This window comes from Fundulus heteroclitus, chromosome 20 (assembly GCF_011125445.2).
Source record: "Fundulus heteroclitus isolate FHET01 chromosome 20, MU-UCD_Fhet_4.1, whole genome shotgun sequence".
Taxonomy (NCBI): Eukaryota; Metazoa; Chordata; class Actinopteri; order Cyprinodontiformes; family Fundulidae; genus Fundulus; species Fundulus heteroclitus.
The window spans coordinates 37,051,091-37,077,849 of record NC_046380.1 but is presented as its reverse complement, the minus strand read 5'-3'; the positions used below and the strand labels follow the sequence as shown (position 1 = coordinate 37,077,849).

Genomic DNA, 26,759 nt, shown 5'->3' with positions numbered 1-26,759 from the left:
GAAGCAAAAAAAGAAAACAATGAAGAAAGTGAAAGCCGTCCTCTCTTTTACCGACCAAAGCACCTAAACATACATTACTGTAAAATGTGCTCTTCAATGAACAATTTGCAAGCAGATAAACACACAGTGACCTTCTGAAACAACAACATAATGACTAACTAAAACCTAGCTTCTAACAAACAAGTTGAAACAACGACAAAAGTAATCATTTTAAAATTTTGATTAAAGCTGAAACTTTCTGACAAAGTATACAGTTTTATTATACACAATCAAAGCGTTTTGCTGTGTGGAGGATAAGAAAGCATTCTGGTATTTTAACAGAAGTTAAGACGTTGGCAGCTTAGCCTGATATATGGATGAGTCAGATAAGCTGACTCCAACTCCAACCTGTGGGGGGAGTACTTTAGCTAAATTTCAGAAATCAGCCTTCAGAAGTTCCATGGTAAAACAGCATATATGGCTCACTTAGAGAAAACAGAAATTAGGGTCAAGGTTTTTTAAAATTTATTTGCCACTCGTTTTAAGAGTAAAGAGGAAATTAGGAGGAAAAAAGTAAAAATGGACAGAAAAAAGTGGGAAAAGTATATCCACAATGAAGTCAAAAATATGCTGTCAATTAGACCTGCAAAAGTAATGTCTTGTGTAAATGGGCGACAAACCTTATGCTCAAACTTGCACACAGAACGTCAGCATTCTGTTTTTTAAGCAAAACATTTATTCTCAATATTCTGACTTTAATCCCAAACCCTCAATTTACCATTTAGGTTATTCTGTGATGGCAAGAAAAAAGAAAAGAATAATCAACAAAGATCATCCACCATTTTTTGACCTCAGAGTAACCATCGGAGAAGCACCATTGAGTTTTATATGAGTTGGTTATAAATTCATATGACCAAGATGTTGGGAGTTTGGCCTAAGTGAATATCAAATATCCATACCCAGAGCTAAGATATAGATGCCCCATATTTTATGTTAATTTCAAAAAAGACATGTAAAACTTTCAAACATGATGCCATCACTTTTTTCAGTTCTTGTTTTTACCATAAAGCTTTCAAAATAGTTTCTGTACAGGTCAAAGTAGCTTTTTTCCAAAAAGGAGAACATGAAAGTTATTCGGGAGCCACAGAGGAGACCTCTGTCTTTGATGTGGACACTTCAGATTCATCATCCACCCCTTTGCCAAAGAGCTTCATGATGCATTTGCGGAACTGCAAATAAAAGAACAGAACGAATGTTACCAATAGCACAATTACTGTAATAGGTAAATAAATATGACAACTGGATTTTTGTGCCCACCTGTCGGTTCATGAAGACATAGATAACTGGGTTATAGATTGTGGCACTCTTAGCTAAATATGCAGGTATGGAGGCAGCCAATGGATGGAAGGCATATCCGGGGTTGGCTGCGGCAAAGCAGGCAAAAGAGGCGTAAGGTCCCCAACAGATACAAAAAGCCACGATCATGACTACAACCATCCTGGACACTTCCTTCTCAGCATTCTGGGTTGACTCACAATCCTTTTGCTGTACAGCAACCTATAGCCAACAAAACAACAAGGTCAGAGTTTACCAAGGACTCATAAATGCCATGAAAAAGTTAAAGTAAGCAGTGGGGGATAAAACATACAGCATGGATGGCCAAATATACAGCCAGGTAACACAGGATGATAATAGCCAGAGGAATGATGCAGCATGTAACCATGAGGACGATCATGTAGGACTGGACTCCAGGGTCTTCACTTCCACTGAACACATCAGGTCCACAAGAGGTTTTCAGTCCATGGGGCCAGTACCTGATACAAGACAATATTTTAGCATTTAGTTCACATTGAACAATCATAGCTTGGCCTGTTGATTCTTGAAAATGCAGTCTGAGATACAAACAGTACATAGCAACACAAAAACCTGCAGGTCACCTGCTCCATCCAAAGATGGGAGGAGCACACCACACTGCAGGCCAAACCCAGGAGAACATGATTCCAGCTGTGGCCCATTTGGCATCAAACTTGATATTTCCAAAAGGTTTGCACACAACTATCCACCTTTCCCAGGAGATGATAGTCAGGGACCAAAGAGCAGCAATACCTTCATAAAGAAAAAGAATGGATGCATACATGCAGTTTAACAGATTAAAATAAATTTACAGGTCTGAATTATGTATAAGCATTGTGGGAACTTACCACAAATTGAGACAACATAGCCTTCAAAGACGCACATTGGATGTCCCAGAATGAAATATCCATAAAACTGGTTGCATACACTGATGGTGCTGGCAAAGACTGTCTCTCCAAGATCAGCAATAGCAAGGTTGACCAAGATCCAGTTCAGGGGATGACGAAGTCTCTTGAATTTTGCCGTGGCCACCAAGACAAGGCCGTTGGTGAAAACTGATAAAACCACCACGACAAACATCCAGACAGTTGCAAGATTGTAAACCCATCGAGGAGCGATGTGGTAGTTTGGTCCCTCAAAAGGATCTGGAAAGAAAGGCTCACGTCTTAGAACCTTATACACTCACACACTATGTTGTAATTCAGAGATCCTGTCTCTTTTAGATGACAAGTTGTTTTGCTTGGTATTACAAATATGTTTATGCAATGCAGTTTGACTTAAAAAAATAACAATGATTTTCAAAAACTTTACAACAGTATGTTCTCCATGTAAGCATTTGTTTAAATATCAGATTGTAAGGGACAGTACATCTCACTCCACTTATATTTCAGATTGTAAAAGTGTACAAAGACACGCAGAAACTTTTTAACAGATTAAATCAATCTCTAATAACACTAGGCCTAAACACAAAATGGTTCAAATTGAAAAGCATACCTTTAGTATTATTGCTGTTTGTGTATATGAATGCAGAACCCCTCGTTGTATCTTCATCATGCTGCCTGGCAGCAAATGGTTGTTTTCTCCATTGTTCTGCCATTCGGATTTTGTAAAGAGGTTCTCAACTTTTGGACCCTCTTGTCACTTGTAGCCTTTAGGGTTTGCTGGGTGCTTCATCTCAGACATCAGCTTATATACCGACGCTTCACAGAACTCTGATGGGATTACTTTAAAACCAATGACAGAAGCCCATCCCCCACTCTGGGCAAAACCCCAGCCTGGACAAGCAGGCCAGAGGATGATGCAGTTAACTTTGAACTACACTTTACCATGCTCCATCTCAACTCTATAGAGACATACGGCAGCATCCTGTTTGTAGACCTCAGCGCAGTGTTCAACACCATCAACGCCGACATTTTCCAACAAAAGCTTACCTAGCTCACAGCGCCTGCCTCCACCTGTCGGTGGATCAACAGCTTTCTGACTGATTGGCAGTTGCGGCAGTGAGGCCCGGCAGCATCTTCTTCTGCACAAGAACTACCAGCCACCCCAGGTGTATGTTTACTCCTCTTCGCTCTTTATACAAAAAACTACATCTCAACCAGTCTGTGAAACTACACAACACTGCATACTGCCCGAAGGGGGATCAGCTAGTCCACTGATGCAGTCCTAACCAGGAACCTGGAGCCTAACCCACTCAAGACAGTAGATATGATGTTTGACTTCTTGTGAACACCCCCCACAGTCCCTCCCCTTAACATTCTCCATAACGCTGTGTCATCTATAGATTGATTCTTGTTCCTTGGAACCATCCTTTGTAAGGACCTGAGATGGCCCTTACACATAGACAGCAGAGACTGTCCTTGCAGCAGACCCAGACTCCAACAAACAATCAGATCTCAGAGCAGATCATGAGGGCTGACCTTCCATCCATCCAGGATTTGTACAGGTCTAGAGTGTAGGAAAAGGCTGCTAACATCTCTGCAGACTCCACACATTCTGGACACAAACTGTTCAGACTTTTACCTTCAGGTCGGTGCTACAAGCAATGATTTCGAAAGAAGCAGTTTGTTCCCCCAGGTTGTCCTTGATGGACACTTAAGAGTAACAATGCTGGAAATACAAACGTTTGATGCTTGTATTTAAAAAAATACAAGAAAATTATAAAGATCAAATAAGCCAGTTTTCTTTCATTTTCATTGCCTGAAATATTTTTGTTGGTCCATACTTTAACTAACCAAAATATAAAAGAAAAAGAAGGCTTATTATGGTGGATGTGGCATATTTTAAGAAAAATAACCTTCTGTATTTATTCTTGTATGTTTGGGTCTCAGTTTTCATTTGTGTTTGCAGTTGGATCATTTAATTGTTTATGTTGAATAGGTCCTGCAATCTTAGTTCATTGCATTTAGCTTCTTAGTCTATTGTGTTCTGTTCATTGTGCATTTGGATTTAATTATCTTAGATAAGTGTCAGTCTTTTCAAATTGGTATGTAGTTTCTTTGGTCTAGTTCAGCTTCTTCTGTGTAAATAATACATTTTCTCTTAGCTTGCTTGTTTCTTTTCTTCTTCAACTGTTTGTAATACCCTGATTAACTCAACTGTATCTAATGTCATTATCTACTTTTCATCATTAACACGGTATTCTATTTTTTTTAGCACGGATAGTCGCGTACCGCATCACGGATCGGCACCACTCATAACGGTGACAGTAAGCGCGAGCACTGATTTGGCCCTTAGAGTTTAATTAGCTTAGCCTAGCGCTAACATGGCTTCCTGCATTGCAATAGGCAACTTGGGCAACGGTCCAGAGGCTTTCCCTCTGAAGGCTCAAAGTGGTGAGTAGTGTCTGCATGTCGTGGCTACAAGATCTGTCCGCTATATATATATATATATATATATATATATATATATATATATATATATATATATATATATATATATATATATATATATATATATATATATATATATTAGGGCTGGGCAAGTTAACGCGTTAATTTCGCGTTAACTCATTAGACTATTAACAGCGATATTTTCTTTAACGCGCATTAACGCATGTTGCTCACATGCTTTTATTTTGTGAATGTCTGTTGCTGCGGTGTAGGGGTTTGAATCAGAACAGTAGGTGGCGATAATGCGCCAATAACCTCGCTGTCAGCCAAACCTCGGATTCAGAGGAAGAAAGTTGCTGGCCGGAAAAAAACAAAGCCGACATGCGGAAGGCGGTGTTTCCTCGCAGGAATTTGCTTAGGCGAGGCGGTGAGTTGGCGAACGGAACAAGTTTTGTGCGGAGCGGAGCGGAGTCTGCATCGACGCCGTCGGTGAAGTCGCTTCTCGCTTCAAAGTATCCATGTGTTTTTGCCTGTTTTTCCCTGCCATTCACTATATGCACGCGAGAAAGCAACAACAAAAAAACGCATGTCAACGTCAAATAAACGCAAGCAACGCAAGCATATCGAGTTAGCAAGCATTTCAGTTTAAAGTTCTTCCAGCATCGAATATGACAGAAACAAGTTAGTTGTAACCACTGCCAAGTTAAACTTTGGTATTGAACATAAAATGGTAATGCTGTTCCCTGCTGTTACCTCAGAAATTGCCTGTATTTAAAGAGAATTCCCTGTCAGTGGCAATAAGCTTTAATTTATTATTATTGCTATTTTTTGTTTTACATGTTTAAGTTGAGCTTTACACTAAATATGTGTTACTGATAAGTGCTACAAATGTTACAACACTTTTGTTCATATGGCAGCAGAACATTAAAATAAAAGTGCTCTTTACACTACTTTTGAATTCATTCTTGGAGTTTGTAAATACAATGCGATTAATCGCGATTAATCGCGATTAATCAGGCAAATTATGCGATTAATCGCGATTAAATATTTTAATCGTTGCCCAGCCCTAATATATATATATATATATACATAGCCCCTCCCTGGGCTGCCACCTTACCGTGGTGGAGGGGTATCCTAGGAGCTATGCTGTCAGGGGCTTTAAGCCCCTAGTAGGGTCACCCAAGGCAGACAGGTCCTAGTGAGGGACCAGACAAAGAGCAGCCCAAAACCCCTTTATGATGAATACAATAAATGGATGTCGTGTTCCCTTGCCTGGACGCGGGTCACCGAGGCTCCACTCTGGAGCCAGGCCTGGAGGTGGGGATCATTGGTGAGCGCCTGGTCGCTGGGCTTTTACCCATGGAGCCCGGCCGGGCTCAGCCCGAAGAGGTGACATGGGTCCCCCTTCCAATGGGCTCACCACCTATTGGAGGGGCCAAAGGGGTCGGGTGCATTGTGCAATGGGTGGCAGTAGAGGGCGGGGACCTTGATGTTCCGATCCTCGGCTGCAGAAGCTGGCTCTTGGGACGTGGAATGTCACCTCTCTGGTGGGGAAGGAGCGTGAGCTAGTGCACGAGGTTGAGAGGTTCCGACTAGAGATAGTCGGACTCACCTCGACGCATGGCTCTGGCTCTGGAACCAGTCTCCTTGAGAGGGGTTGGGCATTCTTCCACTCTGGAGTTGCCCCTGGTGAGAGGCGCCGAGCTGGAGTGGGCATACTTGTTGCCCCTCATCTCAGTGCCTGCACGTTGGGGTTCACCCCGGTGAACGAGAGGGTGGGGGGATGGACTCTGAATGTTGTTTGTGCTTATGCGCCAAACAGCAGTTCAGATTACCCACCCTTTTTGGAGTCCTTGGAGGGGGGAATTGGAGAGTGCCCCTCCTGGGGACTCCCTCATTTTGCTGGGGGACTTTAACGCTCACGTGGGCAATGACAGTGGGACCTGGAGGGGCGTGGTTGGGAGAAATGGCCCACCCGATCTGAACTCAAGTGGTGTTCTGTTTTTGGACTTCTGTACTCATCATGGATTGTCCATCACGAACACCATGTTCAATAATAAGGGTGTCCACATGTGCTCTTGGCACCAGGACACCCTAGGCCGCAGTTCAATGATCGACTTTGTTGTCGTTTCATCTGACCTGTGGCCGCATGTCTTGGACACTCGGGTGAAGAGAGGGGTGGAGCTCTCCACCGACCACTACCTGGTGGTGAGCTGGCTCTGATGGTGGGGGAGAAGGCCGGTCAGACCTGGCAGGGCCAAACGTAATGTGAGTGTCTGCTGGGAACGTCTGGCAGAGTCCCCCGTGAGACGGAGCTTTAACTCCCACCTACGGGAGAGCTTTGAACACGTCCTGAGGGAGGCGTGGGACATTGAGTCTGAATGGATCATGTTCCGCGCCTCTATTGTTGAGGCGGCTAGTCGGAGCTGTGGCCGCAAGGTTGTCGGTGCATGTCGCGGCGGCAACCCTCAAACACGCTGGTGGACACCGGCGGTGAGGGAAGCCGTCAAGCTGAAGAAGGAGTCCTATCGGGTTTTATTGGCCTGTGGGACTCTGGAAACAGCTGATGTGTACTGGCAGTCAAAGCGATGGGCGGCTCGGCTGGTCGCCGAGGCAAAAACTCAGGCCCTGTTTACTAATTCATCTTGATCAAGAGATGGTTTCTTAAGTAAAGGTTTAATAACAGCTACTTTAAAAGCCTGTAGTACATATCCATTTACTAAGGATAGATTAATCATGTCTAAAATAGTGCCACTGATCAAAGGGAATATCTCCTTAAACAGTTTGGTTGGGATTGGGTTTAACATACAGGTAGAAGGTTTAGATGAAGCTAAAATTTTAGATAGCTCAGAAAGCTCTACTGCTTCTAAACAGTTGAAACACCGCACAGGTTCTAAAGATTCCTCCAACGCTGCCTCACTTACTGAGGATGAGGTAATCATGTTTGGGAGGATGCCAATTATTTGATTTTTAATGGAATCAATTTTATTTATGAAAAATCCCATAAAGTCATTACTGCTAAGGGAATAGATGGATCAACGGAGCTATGACTCTGTGTAAGTCTTGCAACTGTACTGAAGAGAAATCTAGGATTATTTTTATTCTCCTCAATTATTGATGAAAAATATGCTGCTCTAACTCTGCGGAGGGTCTTTTTATACAACAATAGACTGTCTTTCCAGATTAGGTAGGATTCCTCTTGGTGTGTAAAGTGCCATATTCTCTCCAATTTTCATAACATTGTGCTTCAAGGAACGCAGCTCTGAATTAAACCAGGGAACCAGCTTCCTGTGAATAATCACCTTCTTTTTCAAGGGAGCTACATTGTCTAATGCAGAACGCAATGACGAAATCACACCGTTAACAAAGACATCTATTTGTGAATGGGAAGAAACAACATTGCTGCTATCTGCAGGGTATTTGTGCAATACTGGCCATATTAAAAGGGGGACAGACTCTTTAAGTTTGATGCAGCATTATCCGATAAAGATCTACTATAATGGAACCCTCTTTTGGGGGTGAAGAACTCAGTTAGATTAAACTCAAATGTTATTAAAAAATTATCAGATAGGACAGGGTTGTGAGGAAATAGGCAAGGCAAGGCAAATTTATTTATATAGCACAATTCAGTACAGAGACAATGCAAAGTGTTTTACATGATTAAAATATAGGAATAAAAGCAAGTAGGGATAGAATGTAGAAACAAAAAAAGAACATTTAAAAACAGCAAAACAGTTTAACTTGAACATTCAAAGGCAATTTTAAACAAATGTGTTTTTAATATCGATTTAAAGGAACTCAGGCTTTCCGCACTTTTACAGTTTGGCACATCCAGGCATTGATTTCTTCTAGGCATTTACTCAGTGCTTGAACTGGTTTATAGTCACCTGGTGACATGATGATGTAAAGCTGTGTGTCGTCTGCATAGTTATGGTAGCTGATGTTGTTATTTTTATTATCTGAGCTAGAGGGAGCATGTAGATATTGAAGAGGAGGGGACCCAGGATGGACCCTTGGGGAACCCCACATGTAATTGTTGTCGTCTGGGATGTAAAGTTACCTACTGACACAAAAAAGTCCCTGTCCTTTAAGTAGGATTTAAACCAGTGGAGTGCTGTACCAGAAAGGCCGACCCAGTTTTCTAGGCATTCTAATAGTATGGAGTGATCGACAGTATCGAATGCTGCACTGAGGTCCAATAGAACCAGCACGGTGGTTCTTCCACAATCTGTATTTATATGGATGTCATTAAACACCTTAATAAGGGCGGTCTCTGTACTGTGGTGAGCACGGAAGCCAGACTGGAATACGTCAAAGCGGCTGGTCGTTGTTAAGAAGGTGTTTAATTGCTGAAATACAGCTTTTTCAATAATCTTACTGATAAAGGGGAGGTTTGAGATGGGCCTGTAGTTCTGGAATAGTAGTTTGTCTAAATTGTTCTTTTTCAGCAGTGGTTTGATATTTGCTGTTTTTAGGGACTGGGGGAAAACACCTGACAGAAGGGACGTGTTTATTATCTGAGTCAAATCAGACGCTATGCCAGGTAAAACCTTTTTAAAGAAAGCTGTGGGTAGAACATCAAGGCAGCTGGAGGAGGAACTTAGCTGCTGAATGATCTGCTCTAAGCTTTTGTGGTTTATTTGGCTGAAATGTGACATTTTGTCAGAAGTAGTTCCAGCTGAATACAGCTTTGGTTCTGGTGTTGATATGGTAGTACAAAGTGATCCTCTAATTTTTAGGATTTTTTTAGTAAAGAAGTTAGCAAATTCATTGCAGGCCCTGGTGGAGTGGAGTTCAGAAGCCACTGACACAGGAGGATTTGTTAGCCTGTCAACTGTGGAAAATAAGACACGAGCATTATTAATGTTTTTCTTGATGATCTCTGAGAAGAAAGATTCCCTTGCATTTTTCAGTTGTAAATTATATCTGTCAAGTCTCTCTTTATAGATGTCGTAGTGAACCTGGAGTCTGTTCTTTCTCCACCTGCGTTAAGCTTTCCGACATTCCCTTTTTTCACCTCTAACTGCTGGAGCATTTCTCCATGGAGATTTTTTCTTCCCGGAAAGAACTTTCACTTTAACTGGAGCAATGCAGTTAATGATGTCTGAGACTTTAGAATGAAAGTTATCTACTAGCTCACAGTGTTGTATAGTAACGAAGTAAAAATACTTCACTATTGTACTTAAGTATATTTTGGAGTACTTTATACTTTTCTCGAGTATAACATTTTTTGATAACTTTTACTTTTACTTCACTATATTTCTGAACTTAATTGCATACTTTTACTTCAATACATTTTCAATGTTTGCTTTAGTTACTCGTTACAAAAAGAGTAACTAAACCATGTTCTTAGTATACACCCCCTGGTCTAAATTTTGCCTGCACTTGGTTGTGTACAATTTTAAAGTGCTTAGCACTGACCTTACTTGAAGAAGGAAAACTGAAAGCTTACAAAAAGGCTGTATTTTCTATTTAAACTTGGTCTAAATTTCTCCTGCACTTGGTTGTTTATGTTATTTTAAGTGAATTTGACTTTCTAAGTTACCAAAATCTAAAAAATGTCATTCAAACTGCATTTGCTTTGTTTTACTTTTTACCTATACTTTTTATTATATTACTTGAGTACATCTATTTTTAAAGTAATTTTCATACTTAAGTTCAAGACATTTTAGATACTTTAAGACTTTTACTCAAGTAACATTTCAGTCAGTGACTTGGACTTTTACCAAAGTCATATTTTAGAGAGGTACTTATACTTTTACTTGACTCCGAGATTTTAGTACTTTATACAACACTGCTAGCTCATCTACTGAGTTGCAGCCCAAGGTTGAAGTATCAGAGTAAGCTTGAATAAAAGTTTCTGCGGCATTGTCCTTAAAGGTGCGTTTTCTTATGATGTCCCTTTGGCTAAATGAGTCACTGGAAATGATGCTTTCAAAGGTAACAGAAAAATGATCAGATAGGGCAACATCAGTTACATTGACGTTAGAAATTATTAGACTTTTAGTGATGATCAAGTCTAAAATATGTCCCTGTTTGTGTGTTGGCTGTTTAACATGTTGAGTTAAACCAAAGTTTCTAAGTGTGTCACACAGTTCTTTTGCACTTCTGTCTTCAGGGTTGTCAATGTGAAAGTTGAAGTCTCCCACAATAATTAATTAATAATTAATTAATAATTAATCAACACATATCACAGACAGCAGGTCACTAAAATCATTAAAAAAGTTTGATGTGGACTTAGGAGGCCTGTACACATTCAGAAACATAGTTTGTACCGGGCCCTTTACCTGGAGAGCCAAATGTTCAAGAGTCAAATTTTCCCAAAAACACCTTTTTACACTTTAGTGAATCATTAAACAATGTTGCTACTCCTCCACCTTTCCTTTGCTGTCTGCTCTCACAAAGAAAATTGTAGTTTGGAGGTGTTGACTCCATCAGTATAGCTGCTTCATTAAATTCATGCAGCCATGTTTCTGTTAAAAACATTACATCAAGATTGTCAATAATGAAGTCATTAATTAAAAGGGATTTTCCTGACAGAGATTTAATATTTAATAAACCCAGTGTATATGACTTGGTGGTTGATACTGTCTCTGTGGCAGGTTGCATCTGACAGTTTATGACTTTTAAGTATTTGTTCCTGTTTATCCTGTAGTTTTTCTTATTTCTGCCACGTATTATGACAGATATTCCATAATCTCTGGCGAAAGGCCCAGGCTGATACTGAGAACTGTCATGTCTGATAAACGTGTGGCCAGGGCCCAATCTGTATCACAGCAAAGTAATTTGGAGTTCCTCAGTACCAGAGTGTTCTGTGATACGTAGAGGAGGAGGATCTGAGGCCTTTGGAAAATCCTGGTTTATTCACAGCAGAATGGCTATGTGGAGAGGATGTCATCTGTAGGCCAATCTTAAATACTTTGTTCATGTTGTGAGAAAATTCCAGAAAAGGAACTTCTGGGCTTTGTGGAGAAGAAGGGGAGGCGGGTCTGGTCTGGACCGGTGTTCGTGACGATGGAGGTTCTTGGTCCTCTCTTTGTCCTGCTGAGATCTGGGATGAATCGTCCTGTAGCTCTGACAACGCCTCATTCTGTGTCATCTTTCTGGCCATCTTTATCTTGGCTTGTTCGGGCTGCACTGGGCTTATCATTTGTTTTGGCACTGGATGTACTTTGTTTTGGAACAAAGCTGATGGCGCATGGTTCACAGAATAGAAGATGTTTGAAATCAGCCGTTTTGCACCTGACCTATTTAGAGAGAAACAATCTCTGTTGACCAGATGTCTTCTTTCCCAAAAGATGTTAAAGTTGTCTATGAAGGTTACAGTTGTTTCTTTGCATGTTTTTTCCAGCCATTTGTTTAGCATCAGAATTCTGGAAAAAATCTCATCTCCACAATTAACGGGCGCCAGAGGGCCACTAAGAAACACCTTGACATTCAGGCCATCAACAAAGTTCAACAAACGAATGTAATCCTCTTTTAATACTTCTGATTTTCTTATCTGGGTGACGTCCTTCAGGGCTTCAGCTTGTATTATGAGTTTTTCCAAGGTCGGACGTTCTTTCAAGACCCTTGGAAGGTCTGTCTGAAGGATGTCTGTTAAATCAGACACCAGGCCACAGTTCATATCGTTATAAATCAACACCTCTGTGTTTTTCTTGTTACAGAAATGTTTAATCTCCCTTACAGATCCATTGCATAATATCAGGGTCCTTGGCCCTGTGGCAAATACTGTTAATTCTTCACAATCGATGCCATATGTCAGCACAAGGTCTAAAGTATGGAGCCAAGAGTGTGTCGGTTTATGCACATTTTGAGCAAAACCAATTGAATCTAGGATAGTTTTAAAGGCTAGACTAAGGTTAACACATTCTGTGTCAACATGAATGTTGAAATCCCCCACTATAATAACCTTGTCAGTGTTTAACACCAAATCAGATAAGAAGTCTGACAACTGATCCAAAAACTGAGTGTAATGGCCTGGTGGACGATCCAAAACAACAAACAGAAGAGGTTTTATTGCTTTGCAGTTTGGATGAGGGAAACTGAGGGTTAAATGTTCAAAAGAACTGTAGTTATTAATTGGCCTGGGACTAATTAATAAATCAGATTGTAAGATGGTTGCCAGTCTTCCTCCTCTTCCCACAGATCTGGGAATGTGGAAATTCTATTAATTGGAAGGAGTTGACTCATTTATACTAATGTTGTCCTCTTGTAGCCAGGTTTCTGTGAGACAAAATAAATCAATCTGATTATCGGAAATCAATTCATTAACTAACAAAGTCTTTGGAGGGAGAGACCTTATATTTAATAGACCACGTTTAATTGTTTTATTTATTGGTTCAAGGTGAGCCATATTGATTTTTATTAGATTTTTATGATTTTTTCCTTTTAGATCAGTTTTTGATCTGTTCGGTTTTGGCCGTGGGAAATACATCGTCTCAATAGGGTAATGGGTGGGTAACAGTATAGAAGCTGCAGAGAGGTGTGTTAAACTACGGCTCTGCTTCCTGATCTGGACCCTGGGTTGTCAGCATTTAGGAAAACTAATAAATCCGGCCAGATTCCTGGAAAGAAGAGCTGCACCATCCAAAGTGGGATGGATGCTGTCTCTCCGGATCAGAGCAGGTTTTCCCCAGAAAGTTTGCCAGTTATCAATGTAGCCCACATCGTTTTCAGGACACCACCTCGACAAAAAGCGGTTGAATGATGACATATCATCACTGGTCAGATCAGGCAGGGGATCAGAGAAAATTACAGAGTCCGACATTGTTTTAGCAAACTTACACACTGAAGCAACACCAACTTTAGTGACCTCCGATCGGTGTGACCAGGTGTCACTACCGCCAGCGTGAATAACAACCTTACTGTATTTACCCTTATCCTTAGCCAGCAGTTTCAGGTTGGATTCGATGTCTCCCATTCTGGCCCCTGGCAGGCGATGTGCAGCAACAGAGAATGTGCTTATGAGTCAGAAACAGATGTTACAGCAAAGAGATTAAAGATAAAAGCGAGAGAGTCTAAAGCAACAGACCGCGATTTACACTGTGACAAAAGGAAGTGACACAATACGCCTTACCGCAAACAGGAAGTGACGCCGTTCACCTTCCAGCATTCCTGGTTTTGCCTTCCTGAGATTGGCCCTGTTTGCTCTTGTGACTACTGCCTGTTTGCCTTGCCCCTGTTGGATTATCCTGCTTGGCCTGCTGATTCTGGACAATGAACCATTGCAAATACCTCTGACCTAGCCTTTCTGCCTGATCCTCTGATTACCTCTGTCTCTGTGTGTGTCTTGGGACCGTTCCTGGACATCACTTTCTGTCTCACCCTCTGGTACCTCTTCCTGTTTCTGACCACCTGTGTATGACGTTGGCCTGTTCCCTGGATTTTCCTAGCCCTGTTACACAGCTCTCCAGCTATCATCAGCCCAGAGAACAACCTCTAAGTGTTCAGTTGGGAAGCCTGCTGGACCCACTGCTTGGATTCTGGGCCTCTCTCTGTATTAGAGAAAGGTTGGTGGCTTATTTCAGTGTGCACAACAACACTGTGTGTTCTATATCCACTAACCAATCATTTCTCTTTTTAGTGGTCCCTGTCTTCGTGCCAGCTAGTTTCCAGACTCTCTACACCTGTTGCTTTAATAAATCTTTTAAACTGCTCTTTGTGTCTCAGCTGAATAATCGGGTCCTACATCTGATTCATTACTGTAAAATATAGCCAAACATGGACCCGTTGCCGGCACAAGAGTGGCGCTCAGGTGTAGACCGTGCTATTTCCGGGTTAGACGCTCCCATCATTGTGCTAATTAACTTGCTTCACAACATTACCATCACCCCCACTGTGGCAGCCAGTCCAGCTCCCGCTGCTAGCTCATCTATATCAGTCCAGTTGTGCACAGTTGTGAACCCAGATTAATTCCCCCTGAGGTTATCAGGGGAGACCCTGATCAGTGTTGCTCTAATTCAGTGTGAAATTCACTTTCAGTTACAACCATCATCATTTCCCATTGAGTGTTCCAGGGTAGCTTTTGTTATCTCTCTACTGTCTGGTAAAGCTAAGTGGGGTACTGTAGCATGGGGTACTGTAGAGTGGAAGCATGGGTCTCAGATCTGCGACTCTTATCAAGAATTTTCCCAAGAGTTCATTAGTGCTTTTGACTCAGTTCTCACTGATATAGAGGCTGGTAGAGCACTTCTGGCCATTTGTCAAGGGGACAGACCAGTCACCAGCTACATAAATGATTTCCATACCATCGCTGCTGATAGTAAAAGAGGCTTTAATGGATGCATTTTTGCAAGGACTTGATGAAAGGATTAAAGATGAACTGGCAAAACGTGACTTATCTAACTCTCTCAAGGATCTGGAGGAGCTCGCCACCCAAGTGGATCGTTGATTGTTGGAAAGACACTGAAGAAAGGAGCTTCAGGTCCTTTACTGTGTTCATTGCTCCTAGTGCTGATACGGAGTTCATCAATGACTCGTTCACCCATAGTTTGGATACAAAATTAATTCCTGCGGCTACCAAAAGAAAGGTCATGGCTCTTGATAGTCCCATTCTGAACCGTTCTTTTTCCCAAACTGAACCAGTTAATTTGTGCCTCAGAGGAAATCATCATGAGAAGGTCACATTCATTGTTATTCGTTCTCCTCGTCCACCTGGAGCCACATGGCTGAGAAGACACAATCTCCATGTTGATTGGAGGTCTAAGGAGATTCTCGGTTGGTCAGAGGAGTGTTTATCATCCTGTCTATCTGAGGCTAAAATCAATGAGGTACCAGATATAAGTATAGAGGTGTCCTACCCAGAGGGCTATCATGCCCTGTCTGGCAGTGTATTATTAATGCACAACAACAAGAGCTGCTTCTTTACCCCGGCATCGACCATATGACTGTTCTACTGATCTGCTTCTAGGTTCGACGCCCCCTCGGGGTCGACTATATCCCGTTACAGCTCCTCATACTGTGGCAATAAAAAAATATATATGCGGAGGACTCTGAGAGCAAGCATCATTCAACCCTCTTCTCCGTCAGCAGGTGCTGGGTTTTTCTTCATGGTTAAGAAGGATGGGTCCCTCCATCCATATATTGATTACCGCAGGCTTAACTCTATAACAGTCAAAAATTGTTAACCTCTGCCTCACATGGACACTGCATTCAGCCTCATTCAGGGAGCTAGCATTTTCACCAAGTTGGATCTACGGAACCCTTTACACCTTGTGTGCATCAGAGAAGGGGATGAATGGAAAGTGGCTTACAATACCCCAACGGGACATTATAAATATTTAGTTATGGCTTTAGGGCTAACTAATGCTCCTGCAGTTTTCCAAGCACTCATGGTTTAAAATACTTTAACTCAGAGATATAATAGGCCAATTTGTGTATGTTTATCTAGAGGTTGAGGAACCTTTCTGGTTTTTGCCCATTTCTAATGCAACTTCAGCCCCATTACACTCTCTCACCTCCACCAAGACCAAATTCAAAATGGTCAGAGACAGCAAACAAAGCCTTCAATAAATTAAAGTCATTATTCACTTCTGCTCCTGTTCTGAACTTACCTGATCTGACCAAGCAGTTTATCGTACCACCCAGTCCAGAATTGAGGAACGTTCCTCGGGAAATGGTCCTAGTGGTGCTCAGAGCTTCATGCTATCCGAGAGTGTTCATTGTGCTGGAGTGGGAGCAGAGAATTTGAGAGGGTAAAAATGAAATAAGAATAAATGAAGTAAATCCTTGAGAGTCATTGTTCTAAAAAAGCTTTATCCAACTTTTCTGTAGTTTTGGCTGGCTAGGAGATCAAAGTTAAAGGCAGAAAAAAATCAAAGCAAGCAGGGAGCAGAAGAGCAGAGGCGGAGAGCAAAATTAGAAGTTGTATACCTGAATTAATGATAGATTTCGATCCACAACTCTCCTCTACTAGCCTACTAAAACTTAACTAAAACTACTAAGCAAAATTAAGATTAATGAAATTAGGGACATATGTACACACAAATAGACATAAGGGAAAATTAAAATGCTTGAAAATCATTACCATAAAATTATCCAATTCATTTTAGAATTCAGTGAGGAAGTTACAGAACCAAGGTTCTTCTTAAAGAATTTGCAATTAGGTTAAATTAGCTTAACTAATTTGGAACAACATTTGGTATGTGTTCAACCCATTTACAAATCAACTCCGAGTTAGGTAAAACATTAAGAGTGGGATGCTAACATCAAATGTCCATGTCCTTGATTCCCACATACTTCACCTTCAGGAAGAGGAGGACCCCTTGTCATAAAGACTGTGAAAGCATGGTGAGGGGATGTAGCAGCAGGACTGTTTTGAGAACTGGGACTGGAGTTTGTTTGAGCATCAAGATCTTGAGAAGAACACCATATCAGAGCTATCTTACATTAACTTCTGTGTCGACTGTGTTTCTGTTGACAAACATCTCTGATTTTATTCCAATCAGAAACCCTGGATGATAAAAGAAGTCCACAATCACCTGAGGCAACGTGATGCTGCTTTCAGATCTGGTGATGAAGCAAAATAAAGCACAGCCAGAGCTTACCCGAGAAGAGGCATCATGAGGCTAAAGCAGCCTACGACCAGAAGAGTTAGGACTACCTTAGCGATAACAATGATAGGCAGGTGTGGCAATGGGTTCCAGCACCTCACCAACTACAAATCCAACAATACCACAATGACGAAAGGAGATGCTGCCCTTGCAGAGGGCCACTTCTTTGCTTGCTTTGAAGTGCAACGACCTGAGATAGCTGCAGCTCTAACGCCAGACTGCAGCAGCTCCAGCCTAACGGTGGAGGACCACCAGATGAGGCACGCAGTGCAACCAGAGAACTTATAAAAAATTGCTTCACAGCCTTGAGTTAAGAGAGCAAATTAAGTTTGGAGTTCAGTTTCAACAAACACAAATGCCTATTTGTGTCTTTTGTCTTTTTACTTCACCATTTTTTAACCACCTGTCTGTTTGCGGCATTTTATTTAATTGTTGTTGTGAGTAGTTTTTTTCAGGTGTTTCTGATTATTATTTTATGACAAATGATGCTATGATTTGATTTTTTTTTTTTAAATAACATTTTCTTGACATGCAGTGAGAGATCACTATGTTGTTGTTTTCCCCCCTCCTTAGTAAATATTACATTTTGATCAAATTTTTTCTTTCACAGTACAATGTTTTTGTACGATTTTCCTTTGAATGTTTAGTTCCGTAAAAAGGTCTAGCACAGTTAGTGACAGAATATTTGCATTTTGTCTCAACAGTCATAAAAGTACAATTGTACTAAAGAAAATTACACAAAGCAAAATTTATAGAATGCCTTATATTTTATGTTAATTTCAAAAAAAAGACCAGTCACACATTCATACATGATACATGCACTTTTTTTCCATTTTTTCTTTTTCCCATAAAGCTATGTTCACCTAACCTGACTCTCGTCAGATGGATTTCGCTCCGCGGAGAACGGCGGCACTACATCCATCTGGCGAGAGTCAGGTTAATGTTCACCAAATTAATACAAACAAACAAGAAATAGTTTCTGTACAGGTCAAAGTAGCTTTTTTCCAAAAAAGAGAATATGAAGGTTTATGCAGGAGCCACTGAGGAAACCTCTGTCTTTGATGTGGACACTTCAGAACCATCGTCCACCTGTTTGCCAAAGAGCTGCATGATGCATGTGCGAAACTGCAAGTAAAAGAATAGTCCGAAGGTTAAATATAAAACAAAAACATGATTACCATACCAGGTAAATGAATATGACAACTGGATTGTTGTGCCCACCTGTCGGTTCATGAAGACATAGATAACTGGGTTGTAAATGGTGGCGCTCTTGGCAAAGTATGCAGGCATGGCAGCAGCCAAAGGATGGAAGGCATATCCGGGGTTGGCTGCGGCGAAGCAGGCGAAAAAGGTGTAAGGTCCCCAGCAGACACAGTAAGCCACGATCATGACTACAACCATCCTGGACACTTCCCTCTCAGCCTTCTGGGTTGACTCAGATTCCTTCTGCTGCATAGCAACCTGTGGCAAACAAAACAACAAGGTCAGAGTTTACCAAGTTCTCATAAATGCTACGACAAAACTAACGTTAAAGGAATAACGCTTACAGCTCGGATGGCCAACCATACAGCCAGGTAACACAGGATGATAATAGCCAGAGGAAGGATGCAGCATGTAATCATGAGGACGATCATGTAGGACTGGACTCCAGGGTCTTCACTTCCACTGAACACATCAGGTCCACAAGAGGTTTTCAGTCCATGGGGCCAGTACCTGATACAAGACAATATTTTAGCATTTAGTTCACATTGAACAATTAAAGCTTGGTTTACTGGTTATTGACGATATAGACTGAGATATAAAAACTACAGAAGAACCAGCAGGTTACCTGCTCCATCCAAAGATGGGAGGAGCACACCACACTGCAGACCAGACCCAGGAGAACACGATTCCACCTGTGGCCCACTTGGCATCAAACTTGACGTTTCCAAAAGGTTTGCACACAACTACCCACCTCTCCCAGGAGATGATAGTCAGGGACCAAAGAGCAGCAATACCTTTGTAAACAAAAATAATGGATACTTACATGTAGTTTAACAATTCCAAAATTCCTCTGTAGGTTTGATTTAAATGAGTTTACAAGTCTGAATCATGTATAAGTACTGTGACAACTTACCACAAGTTGAGACAGTGTAGCCTTCAAAGACGCACATTGGATGTCCCAGAATGAAATATCCAAAAAACTGGTTGCATACACTGATAGTGCTGGCAAAGACTGTTTCTCCAAGATCAGCAATGGCAAGGTTGACCAAGATCCAGTTCAGGGGATGACGAAGTTTCTTGAACTTTGCTGTGGCCACCAAGACGAGGCCGTTGGTGAAGACTGATAAAACCACCACGAAAAACATCCAGACGGTTGCAAGATTGTAAACCCATCGAGGAGCAATGTGGTAGTTTGGTCCCTCAAAAGGATCTGGAAACAAAGGCTCACGTCTTAGAACCTTATGCACGCACACACTATGTTCTAATTCAGAGATCCTGTCTCCTTTAGATGACACGTGTTGTTTTGCCCGGTATTACTAAAAAAAAGATCTTATTTTGGACAATTTCAGAATTTTGAAAATTGTGAAATCACAAATGTCAAAGCACAATTATCAAACTGCTTTACATTTTGATTCTACTTCTAATTTAAATTTCACTAGCCTTCACACTAATCAACAAATTTCCTTTCATTATTCTCAGTATCTAAGTTGGAAATTTTCGAACAGTCTGAAAAAGATTCTAACAGATAAACAAATCTGATTGGAAATAAAAAGCATACCTTTCGTATGGTTGCTGTTTGTGTATGTGAATGCAGATCCCCTCGTTGTCTCTTCATTGTACCGCCTGGCAGCGAAAGCCTGTTTTCCCCATTCCTCTGCCATCCTGTTCTGGGAAGAAGGTTCTCAGCTCTCGGATCTTCGACTGACTTGTAACCTCCTGGGGTGATCGACGCTTCACATCAGACTTTAGCTTTTATACTGATGCCTCAGTGACCTCTGAGAGGATTACTTTATAATCATATTACAGCAACAGTGTGCCATTTGGCACAGATCTTCCCAGACAAGGTAAAACACTTTTTTCAATAATACTTAGAAGACCTAAATGAGGTTAAGGCAATAGGAGCCTTTCCAAACTCTCACTTAATATGTGGATTAAGTTTCAGATCTTTCACTAATTCACTTATAAATGTTTTATGTATGATATCTCAAGGAATTTCATAGCAGATATTTCCTACAACTGGAGGTGCTTAGAACTTCAATAGAACCCTGTGCATTTTAATTAAATGCTGCATTATACAAAAAGCAAATTACCTTTTTAAATTCCTGTTGGTGTAAAGAAACAGACATGAGATTCATAAAGCTGTCACATGATTTTTGGTTAAAACTAGCCATTGATACAAACAAGGAAATACCATGTTGTGAGCCTGTGCACAGTGTTTTTGTAGTTGTGGGTACACATGGAGACTCTGCTTGGCTGGAGAGGACAGACACATCTTAAAGCACATTTAAAAGACAACAGAAAGATCTGTGGCACATAAAAAATGTTAAATGAACGTAACACCAGATGGTAACGGCACTATTTACTAATTACTATTTTCACACTCACAAAGGAGTAGGCAGAACTATAAATTTATATTAACCCACCCCTTTTCCTGCAATTTGATTTATATCACTTCTTATTTTTTAATCAAGGAAAGCATACTAAAGTTTATACATATTTTGTAATCTAAAACAGCTATTTAAAAAAAGTGACAATAAAGTGCATCCTATGAAGTGGAACCCCAGTAGCCAGCATCTTAAAGAAAACAGTACAGTGTACAGTAATACAAAAGGTAATACATGGTAATAATGATAGTTTAATAATAATACTGATGATTGTTCAAATCTGATATTCCTTTCTAAACACCTTTTTATTCTGTGTTTTGAATTGTTTCCTGTTTGAACATTTCCACATTCAGTCTGCTCCAAGGCTTCACACCACAGACAGAAATACATAAACATTTCCTTGCTGTTCTTATCATGTGTGTGATATTTACATACACCTCTTAACTCCTAAACCTCTTCCTTTCTCTTAAATGATTTTTGAACATTTTCTTGCTGTTGGATATTTAACTGTGACAGATTTAACTATTGACATGTGGAGCAAGTAAGACAACTTTAATCCATCCGGAAAGGAGGGTCACCCCAGATCACTGGATCTTTTCACTAGCCTTTGAGCCTACCTCTCACGTCAGCCACATAATTGCATTATTGCACCATGGGATCCTTTCAAGGAAACCAGCTCTCTGAAAACTCTGCTTTCTAATCTTTTTGAAACTTTATTATTATTATTCTTTTGGCAGAGTTTTTCATTTAGTGCAGGTGTCTCCAACCCTTGTCAACAGAACCCCCTGTCCAGCAAGTTTCAGATGTGCCCCTGCTCCTCCACACCCAAATTAAATGATTGCATGACCTCCTCAGCAGCCATCAAGACCTGCAGAGGCCTGTTAATCACCCATTAATTTAGGTCAGGTGTGTGTATCTCTGTACCAGGGATCCAGAGTGCACCCCGCCCCTCGTTGAGTTTGACAGCGTTCTACAGAAATACAATCTGCTAAGACAAGTTTTTAAGGATCTATAAACATGTCACTCGCCTCTTACTGGGTCATTCTGTTTTGAGTCTTTGAATTACTGTGTGTAATTATTTTTTAGAAATCTACACCAATAGTTGACTATTTGTTCCTCACTTAACATCTAAGGTTGTTAATCTATAACAACAGATAATTTGCTATTCTAGAAAAGGTTATCATACAGCATTTATATTTAGGGCCGGACGATATAGAAAAAAAGCACATAGATAAAATAGAAATCATATTATTCGATATAGATAATTATCAACAAATTCAAAACATATATATTTTAAGAGCAGCCTTGACTATTTTATTTTGTTGCTTAGCAACCTATTTTTAGATACAGACCACACAAACACTGAATTCAAACTCAACCCTTTATTCAACCATCTTTTTCCCAAAACTACAAGTTTTTAAAAAAGAAAAAAGAACGCATGCTCTCTGAACTCCTTGAAGGGGACGAAGCGTTCCTGTGTCTGTGTTTGTGATTGGTTGGGAGGATGTAATGACTGTAATATTAACTAACATGGGCAGAATGCAAAAGGAACAATTACTGCTATTCTATTGAACTTTTTAATTGACTTTTTTGTCTATCAACAATATCTGTCTGTCGATCGATATATAAATTGGTATTGAATTATCGTCCAGCCCTATTTATATTTATCACAAGCCAGTATAACAGAAGGCATTTCCCACCTATGGGATGTGAGACTGCCAGAGCTAAGCCATCTTGCCAAATGCCTTTGTCACATGTAGACAAGCTGAGACTCTAAATGTAAGGATGAAATATCAAATGGCAAGACAGGAAAATAATGCTACATACTGATATTGATATCGATGAGTTTTGTTAATACCTTCAGTTCACATTACGCTTGTTAATTTAAATTAACATTATCTTTTTAGCTGCTAGTAGTTAGCGCAAGCTATTGCTAGCTACATTCAGCATTCACACTTTGACTAAAAAGTTGGTCATAGAGTTAATATATCGTAAGTATTTTAAACCATGTTTTCTTTAGAGTGTGGATTTTGCTGGCCTAATTAAATTCTTTGTCAATGCCGCAAAAATGACTTCATTTGTAAAAAATTCTCTTAGAGATGCACGATATGTAAGGGAGTTTGCGGAAGCAACCGTCCGATGTGAAGCAGACGACGGTTGACGCCTCCACTTTGTCCATCCATTTCTGATAATGGACACCTCCAAGGGCATTATCCTGCTTCTACCATGGTCACTTCTGAAATAAATAAATGTTAAATCCAATTATTAAATCAGCCAATCAGAATCAAGTATTCACCCAGACCATGGTATAAAACGGCATTAACGTCTGTATGTGGTACTTACTTGAGCATGTGATGAGTATCTATCTATCTATCTATCTATCTATCTATCTATCTATCTATCTATCTATCTATCTATCTATCTATCTATCTATCTATCTATCTATCTATCTATCTATCTATCTATCTCTTTATATATATATATATATATATATATATATATATATATATATATATATATATATATATATATATATATACATATATATATATATATATATATATATATATATATATATATATATATATATATATATATAGCTGTCGGTTATGAGCCAGAAGCTGTACAGTGGTTTCAAAATGATGTAAACTGATATTGTTCTCATTGTTCCATCCACAGCATTAGACCTCAAGCGTCTCGATTTGACCTAATGAAACACAAGTGAAGATATCTCTTGCCCCAGAAGACCAAAGCAGATTATACGGACAACTCAGGTTGCTCCACAAAACTGCTTAACACAGAGTAATTACTTTTGGCATGCTCACTCCGTAAGACTGTAATCTCTCCGGAATAACAGGTCACATCAGGTGCACACCCAGACTAATCAAAGCCTCTGTAGCGGTTTACTTTAATCCTTTGACTTTTTTTTTTTTTCCTATCGGATCCATACCTTGTGCACATAGCCGGCTCACAGATTTGATAAGTGCTCCAAGTGGCACAAGGACCTCCTTCACTTCAAGAAGAGGATGCACCCAGAACTCAGAAATTCTGTAAATATTTCTATTATGTAGATATTTTACATTTCTCTCATGTTTTTATTCATGTTTGTATTTACATCTGGGGAACTTTTGAGCAGCTTTAAATATGTATACTGTAGGAAGCCTTAGTGCTAATATATATATCTTCTAAGATCACAATTTATGCCTTTGTTTGATACTTAACTTTCCATGTGATGCTTTGATATTTCGGGGGTAAGTCTGGAATTCCGCTAGTTCTGAACTATTCATGTTTGGCAAAAGTTCACTACTAGCAGAACTCGGATTTGCTCCCGACAACCGACGGGAATGGCCAGTGGTGAGAGTCTTAATCAGGCACTGCTCTGAGCAACAGGTGGTTTACATGTGTGGTTTAGTGACTGTAGAAAATTGCTCTGGTGTCAAGTGAGCCAACTTTACCTTTGCTACCTATGGTTCTGTGTTCACTTAACATCAGGTAATATTCTCTCATGGTTGTTCCTAATCCTTTTATCAGGTGTTTTTGTGTTTTACTTTTAATGACCATATTCTTTTTTTCTACTCTTGCAGTTAGGAACATCAGGGGCAGCTCCATAACTGTGATGTTTGGTTGGACTGATAAACTTCCAATTCTGCAGAAAATCAAAATATAACTTTATGTTTGATATTTTTGATGTTTTCTTGCCAAATCAATAGCTTACGTTGTATGTTTACTTCATTTTCTGAATGATAAATGCCATTGAAACAAAAAGGCCACTACACAAAGAGAACAAAGAACTAAGAAAACAAAAGAAAATATAATTGTACTTGCACTCTACTTTTTTCTTTTTTTTTCTATAGGTAACTTCTGGCTACATTTATCGTAGAAGGTAATCCTATTTAACAAACTGCCTTAACTTTATTGTATTAAAGTGTTAGAAAAGCTTATGAGGGGAAACACCAGCCGTCCATAACATTATGACCACTGACAAGTAAAGTGAGTGAAACCGTAATCTCGTTACAACCCAGCGTTCTGCAGGGAAACCATGCATGCTTGCATTTAGACAGATTTTACTCTAGTCTCTCTTCATTTTAGTGACAGTATGGGAACTCCCAAGAGATGCTTATATAGCTCAGCGATCGCAACAAATATTATGAGGTCTTCAGCCAGTTTTAGTTCCTTAAGAACCAAAAAATTTAGTTTTTATGCAAAACCAAACCAAATTCAGGGAAAACTCACCTAAGAGAAAGGCCTAAAGGCTCAATAGCTGATATCCTAACACCAGCGACACCTGTTGGTGTCGCTGGTGTTGAGTTTGCAGATTTTTTGATGACAAAAGCTTTTTATTCCAATGATTTGGTCATAATGCTAGTTTAGATATGTTCACCTTTTCTGCATTAATATGTTAATTACTTATTTTATGTCTCTTTTATGATCTATGTAACAAGACCCTATTAAATTTACTGAATTCAAAACTGTCTGGGTGTGTACAGTGGGTATTTTTTTAAGATTTCTTTCTTACAACATAAAAAAATACTGCACAATTAGGTTGCATTTGTCTTCTCCTGAAGGAGCTCTCCAGCTCTTCAGCAGCTTCATGCATGGGGTGGTAGACACCGTACAACAGTGATGGTATTTTTGCTAGAGTCCTTCTGTGCCCCACTACCTGCACTGGGTCGAGGGGACATCCCAGGACAGAGCTGGCGTTCCCGGTGAGCTCATCTAATCTCTTCCTCTGAGCTGTGAGTAAGCTGCTGCTCCAACACACTGCACCATAGAGGTAGGCTGATGCAACCGCAGTCAAAGAAGATCCTCTGGAGTACCCCTTAGTCTCCCTGTAAGTAAAATCTGCTCTGACCCTTCCTGTAAATTAGCATTAGTGTTGTGACTCCAGTCCAGTTCATTGTTCAGTTGAATGCCCAGGTACTTATAAGATAGCACTATTACAATGTCAGTCCCTCTTCAGCTTGTCCCCCAGAGGTTCTGCCTGGAAGGATTTAATAGCATTGGACAAATAAAAGAACATTATTCTTACAGTGCTTCCAGGATTCCCCGGGTGGGACAGACCTTGGTGCAGAAGGTAGGTGATGGCATAATCTACCACGATGGTCGGCGAACTGCAGTGGAGCCAACAAACGCGTCACCTGGGGGTGAAGATGATCAAGGACCAACCTCTTAAGGTATGTTCACACTGAACACGAACAAGGAAAAATTTTCGCGTTGAACGTCTGCCGTTGGTCACCGGACATTTCGACTCTCTCTCTCGCAAACAATTCACGTTGACAACACAGCCAATTTTCCCCCAGCTAACATCACAGAGTCATCACATTGAAGGAAAGTCTATCAACTTTCCGTTTCCTCTTGTCTGTTCAACTCGTCGTGACAGACAGGGATTTTAGTGATCGAGTCATGGTGCTGTATGCAACGTGGAAAGCCAAACAACAGCGTTGGCGCCCATGGGTCTACTCGATCTTCCAGAGGCGCTCCTGGTTCTGCGAGTACGACCGCCTCTAGCTGCGTCTGGATGAAGATTGATTCCAGCAGCACATTTTGTCTTTCCAGGACCCAGAAAGAGGAGCTGTTGTCCTACGTCAGGGGACGATCCCCCTCCAGAACACAAAATACAGGCATCTTCTGTCAGTAAATTCTTCATTGCTCAATAGCAATAACCTAAGTGTACTGTCTAAATATGTAACAAATAAAAAATATTTTTGCGCTTAAATAAATGGACGAGGAGGACCCTTAATGCGACGCAAATTGACAGAAAAGTTCAGATTTTTGAACTTGAGTGAAATTTCGCGTTGCTCTATGTGCATTTTAGCTTTAGTCTATTTGCCCAATTCGCATCATTCTCATTACGGACAGTTACTTCACTCCTAAAAGCACCTTTACATAGGAATAAAATGTAAATCCCTAGCTCCATTTGCCTTGTTTGTGTTTGGTGCGGATATACCCATAAG

At 40.4% G+C, this 26,759-nt stretch overlaps 2 protein-coding genes across 2 annotated transcripts; both read right to left on the bottom strand.

The window, feature by feature from the left end:
* Positions 1-487: 487 nt before the first annotated feature.
* LOC105919604 (red-sensitive opsin) lies at positions 488-3,035 on the bottom strand. Its single transcript, XM_012854938.3, has 6 exons — positions 2,827-3,035; positions 2,181-2,477; positions 1,917-2,085; positions 1,628-1,793; positions 1,297-1,536; positions 488-1,208 (listed from the first exon to the last, which is right to left on the bottom strand). Exons 1-6 carry the CDS (start codon positions 2,927-2,929, stop codon positions 1,110-1,112), a joined length of 1,074 nt encoding a protein of 357 aa, XP_012710392.2. The 5' UTR covers positions 2,930-3,035; the 3' UTR covers positions 488-1,109.
* A 14,930-nt stretch (positions 3,036-17,965) lies between these two features.
* opn1lw1 (opsin 1 (cone pigments), long-wave-sensitive, 1) lies at positions 17,966-20,153 on the bottom strand. The gene is made up of 6 exons (XM_012854939.3): positions 19,980-20,153; positions 19,335-19,631; positions 19,047-19,215; positions 18,766-18,931; positions 18,440-18,679; positions 17,966-18,343 (listed from the first exon to the last, which is right to left on the bottom strand). Exons 1-6 carry the CDS (start codon positions 20,080-20,082, stop codon positions 18,245-18,247), a joined length of 1,074 nt encoding a protein of 357 aa, XP_012710393.2. The 5' UTR covers positions 20,083-20,153; the 3' UTR covers positions 17,966-18,244.
* Positions 20,154-26,759: the final 6,606 nt, after the last annotated feature.

Bases quoted from the DNA above. Each gene is read 5' to 3' on its own strand.
- LOC105919604 (XM_012854938.3), bottom strand. From the start codon at position 2,929: ATGGCAGAACAATGGAGAAAACAACCATTTGCTGCCAGGCAGCATGAT. The intron at 2,086-2,180 runs GTAAGTTCCCAC...TTCTTTATGAAG, and splicing joins CTATGTTGTCTCAATTTGTG to GTATTGCTGCTCTTTGGTCC. The intron at 1,209-1,296 runs GTGGGCACAAAA...TTTTATTTGCAG, and splicing joins ATGTCTTCATGAACCGACAG to TTCCGCAAATGCATCATGAA.
- opn1lw1 (XM_012854939.3), bottom strand. From the start codon at position 20,082: ATGGCAGAGGAATGGGGAAAACAGGCTTTCGCTGCCAGGCGGTACAAT. The intron at 19,216-19,334 runs GTAAGTTGTCAC...TTGTTTACAAAG, and splicing joins CTACACTGTCTCAACTTGTG to GTATTGCTGCTCTTTGGTCC. The intron at 18,680-18,765 runs GTAAGCGTTATT...TGTTTGCCACAG, and splicing joins TATGGTTGGCCATCCGAGCT to GTTGCTATGCAGCAGAAGGA.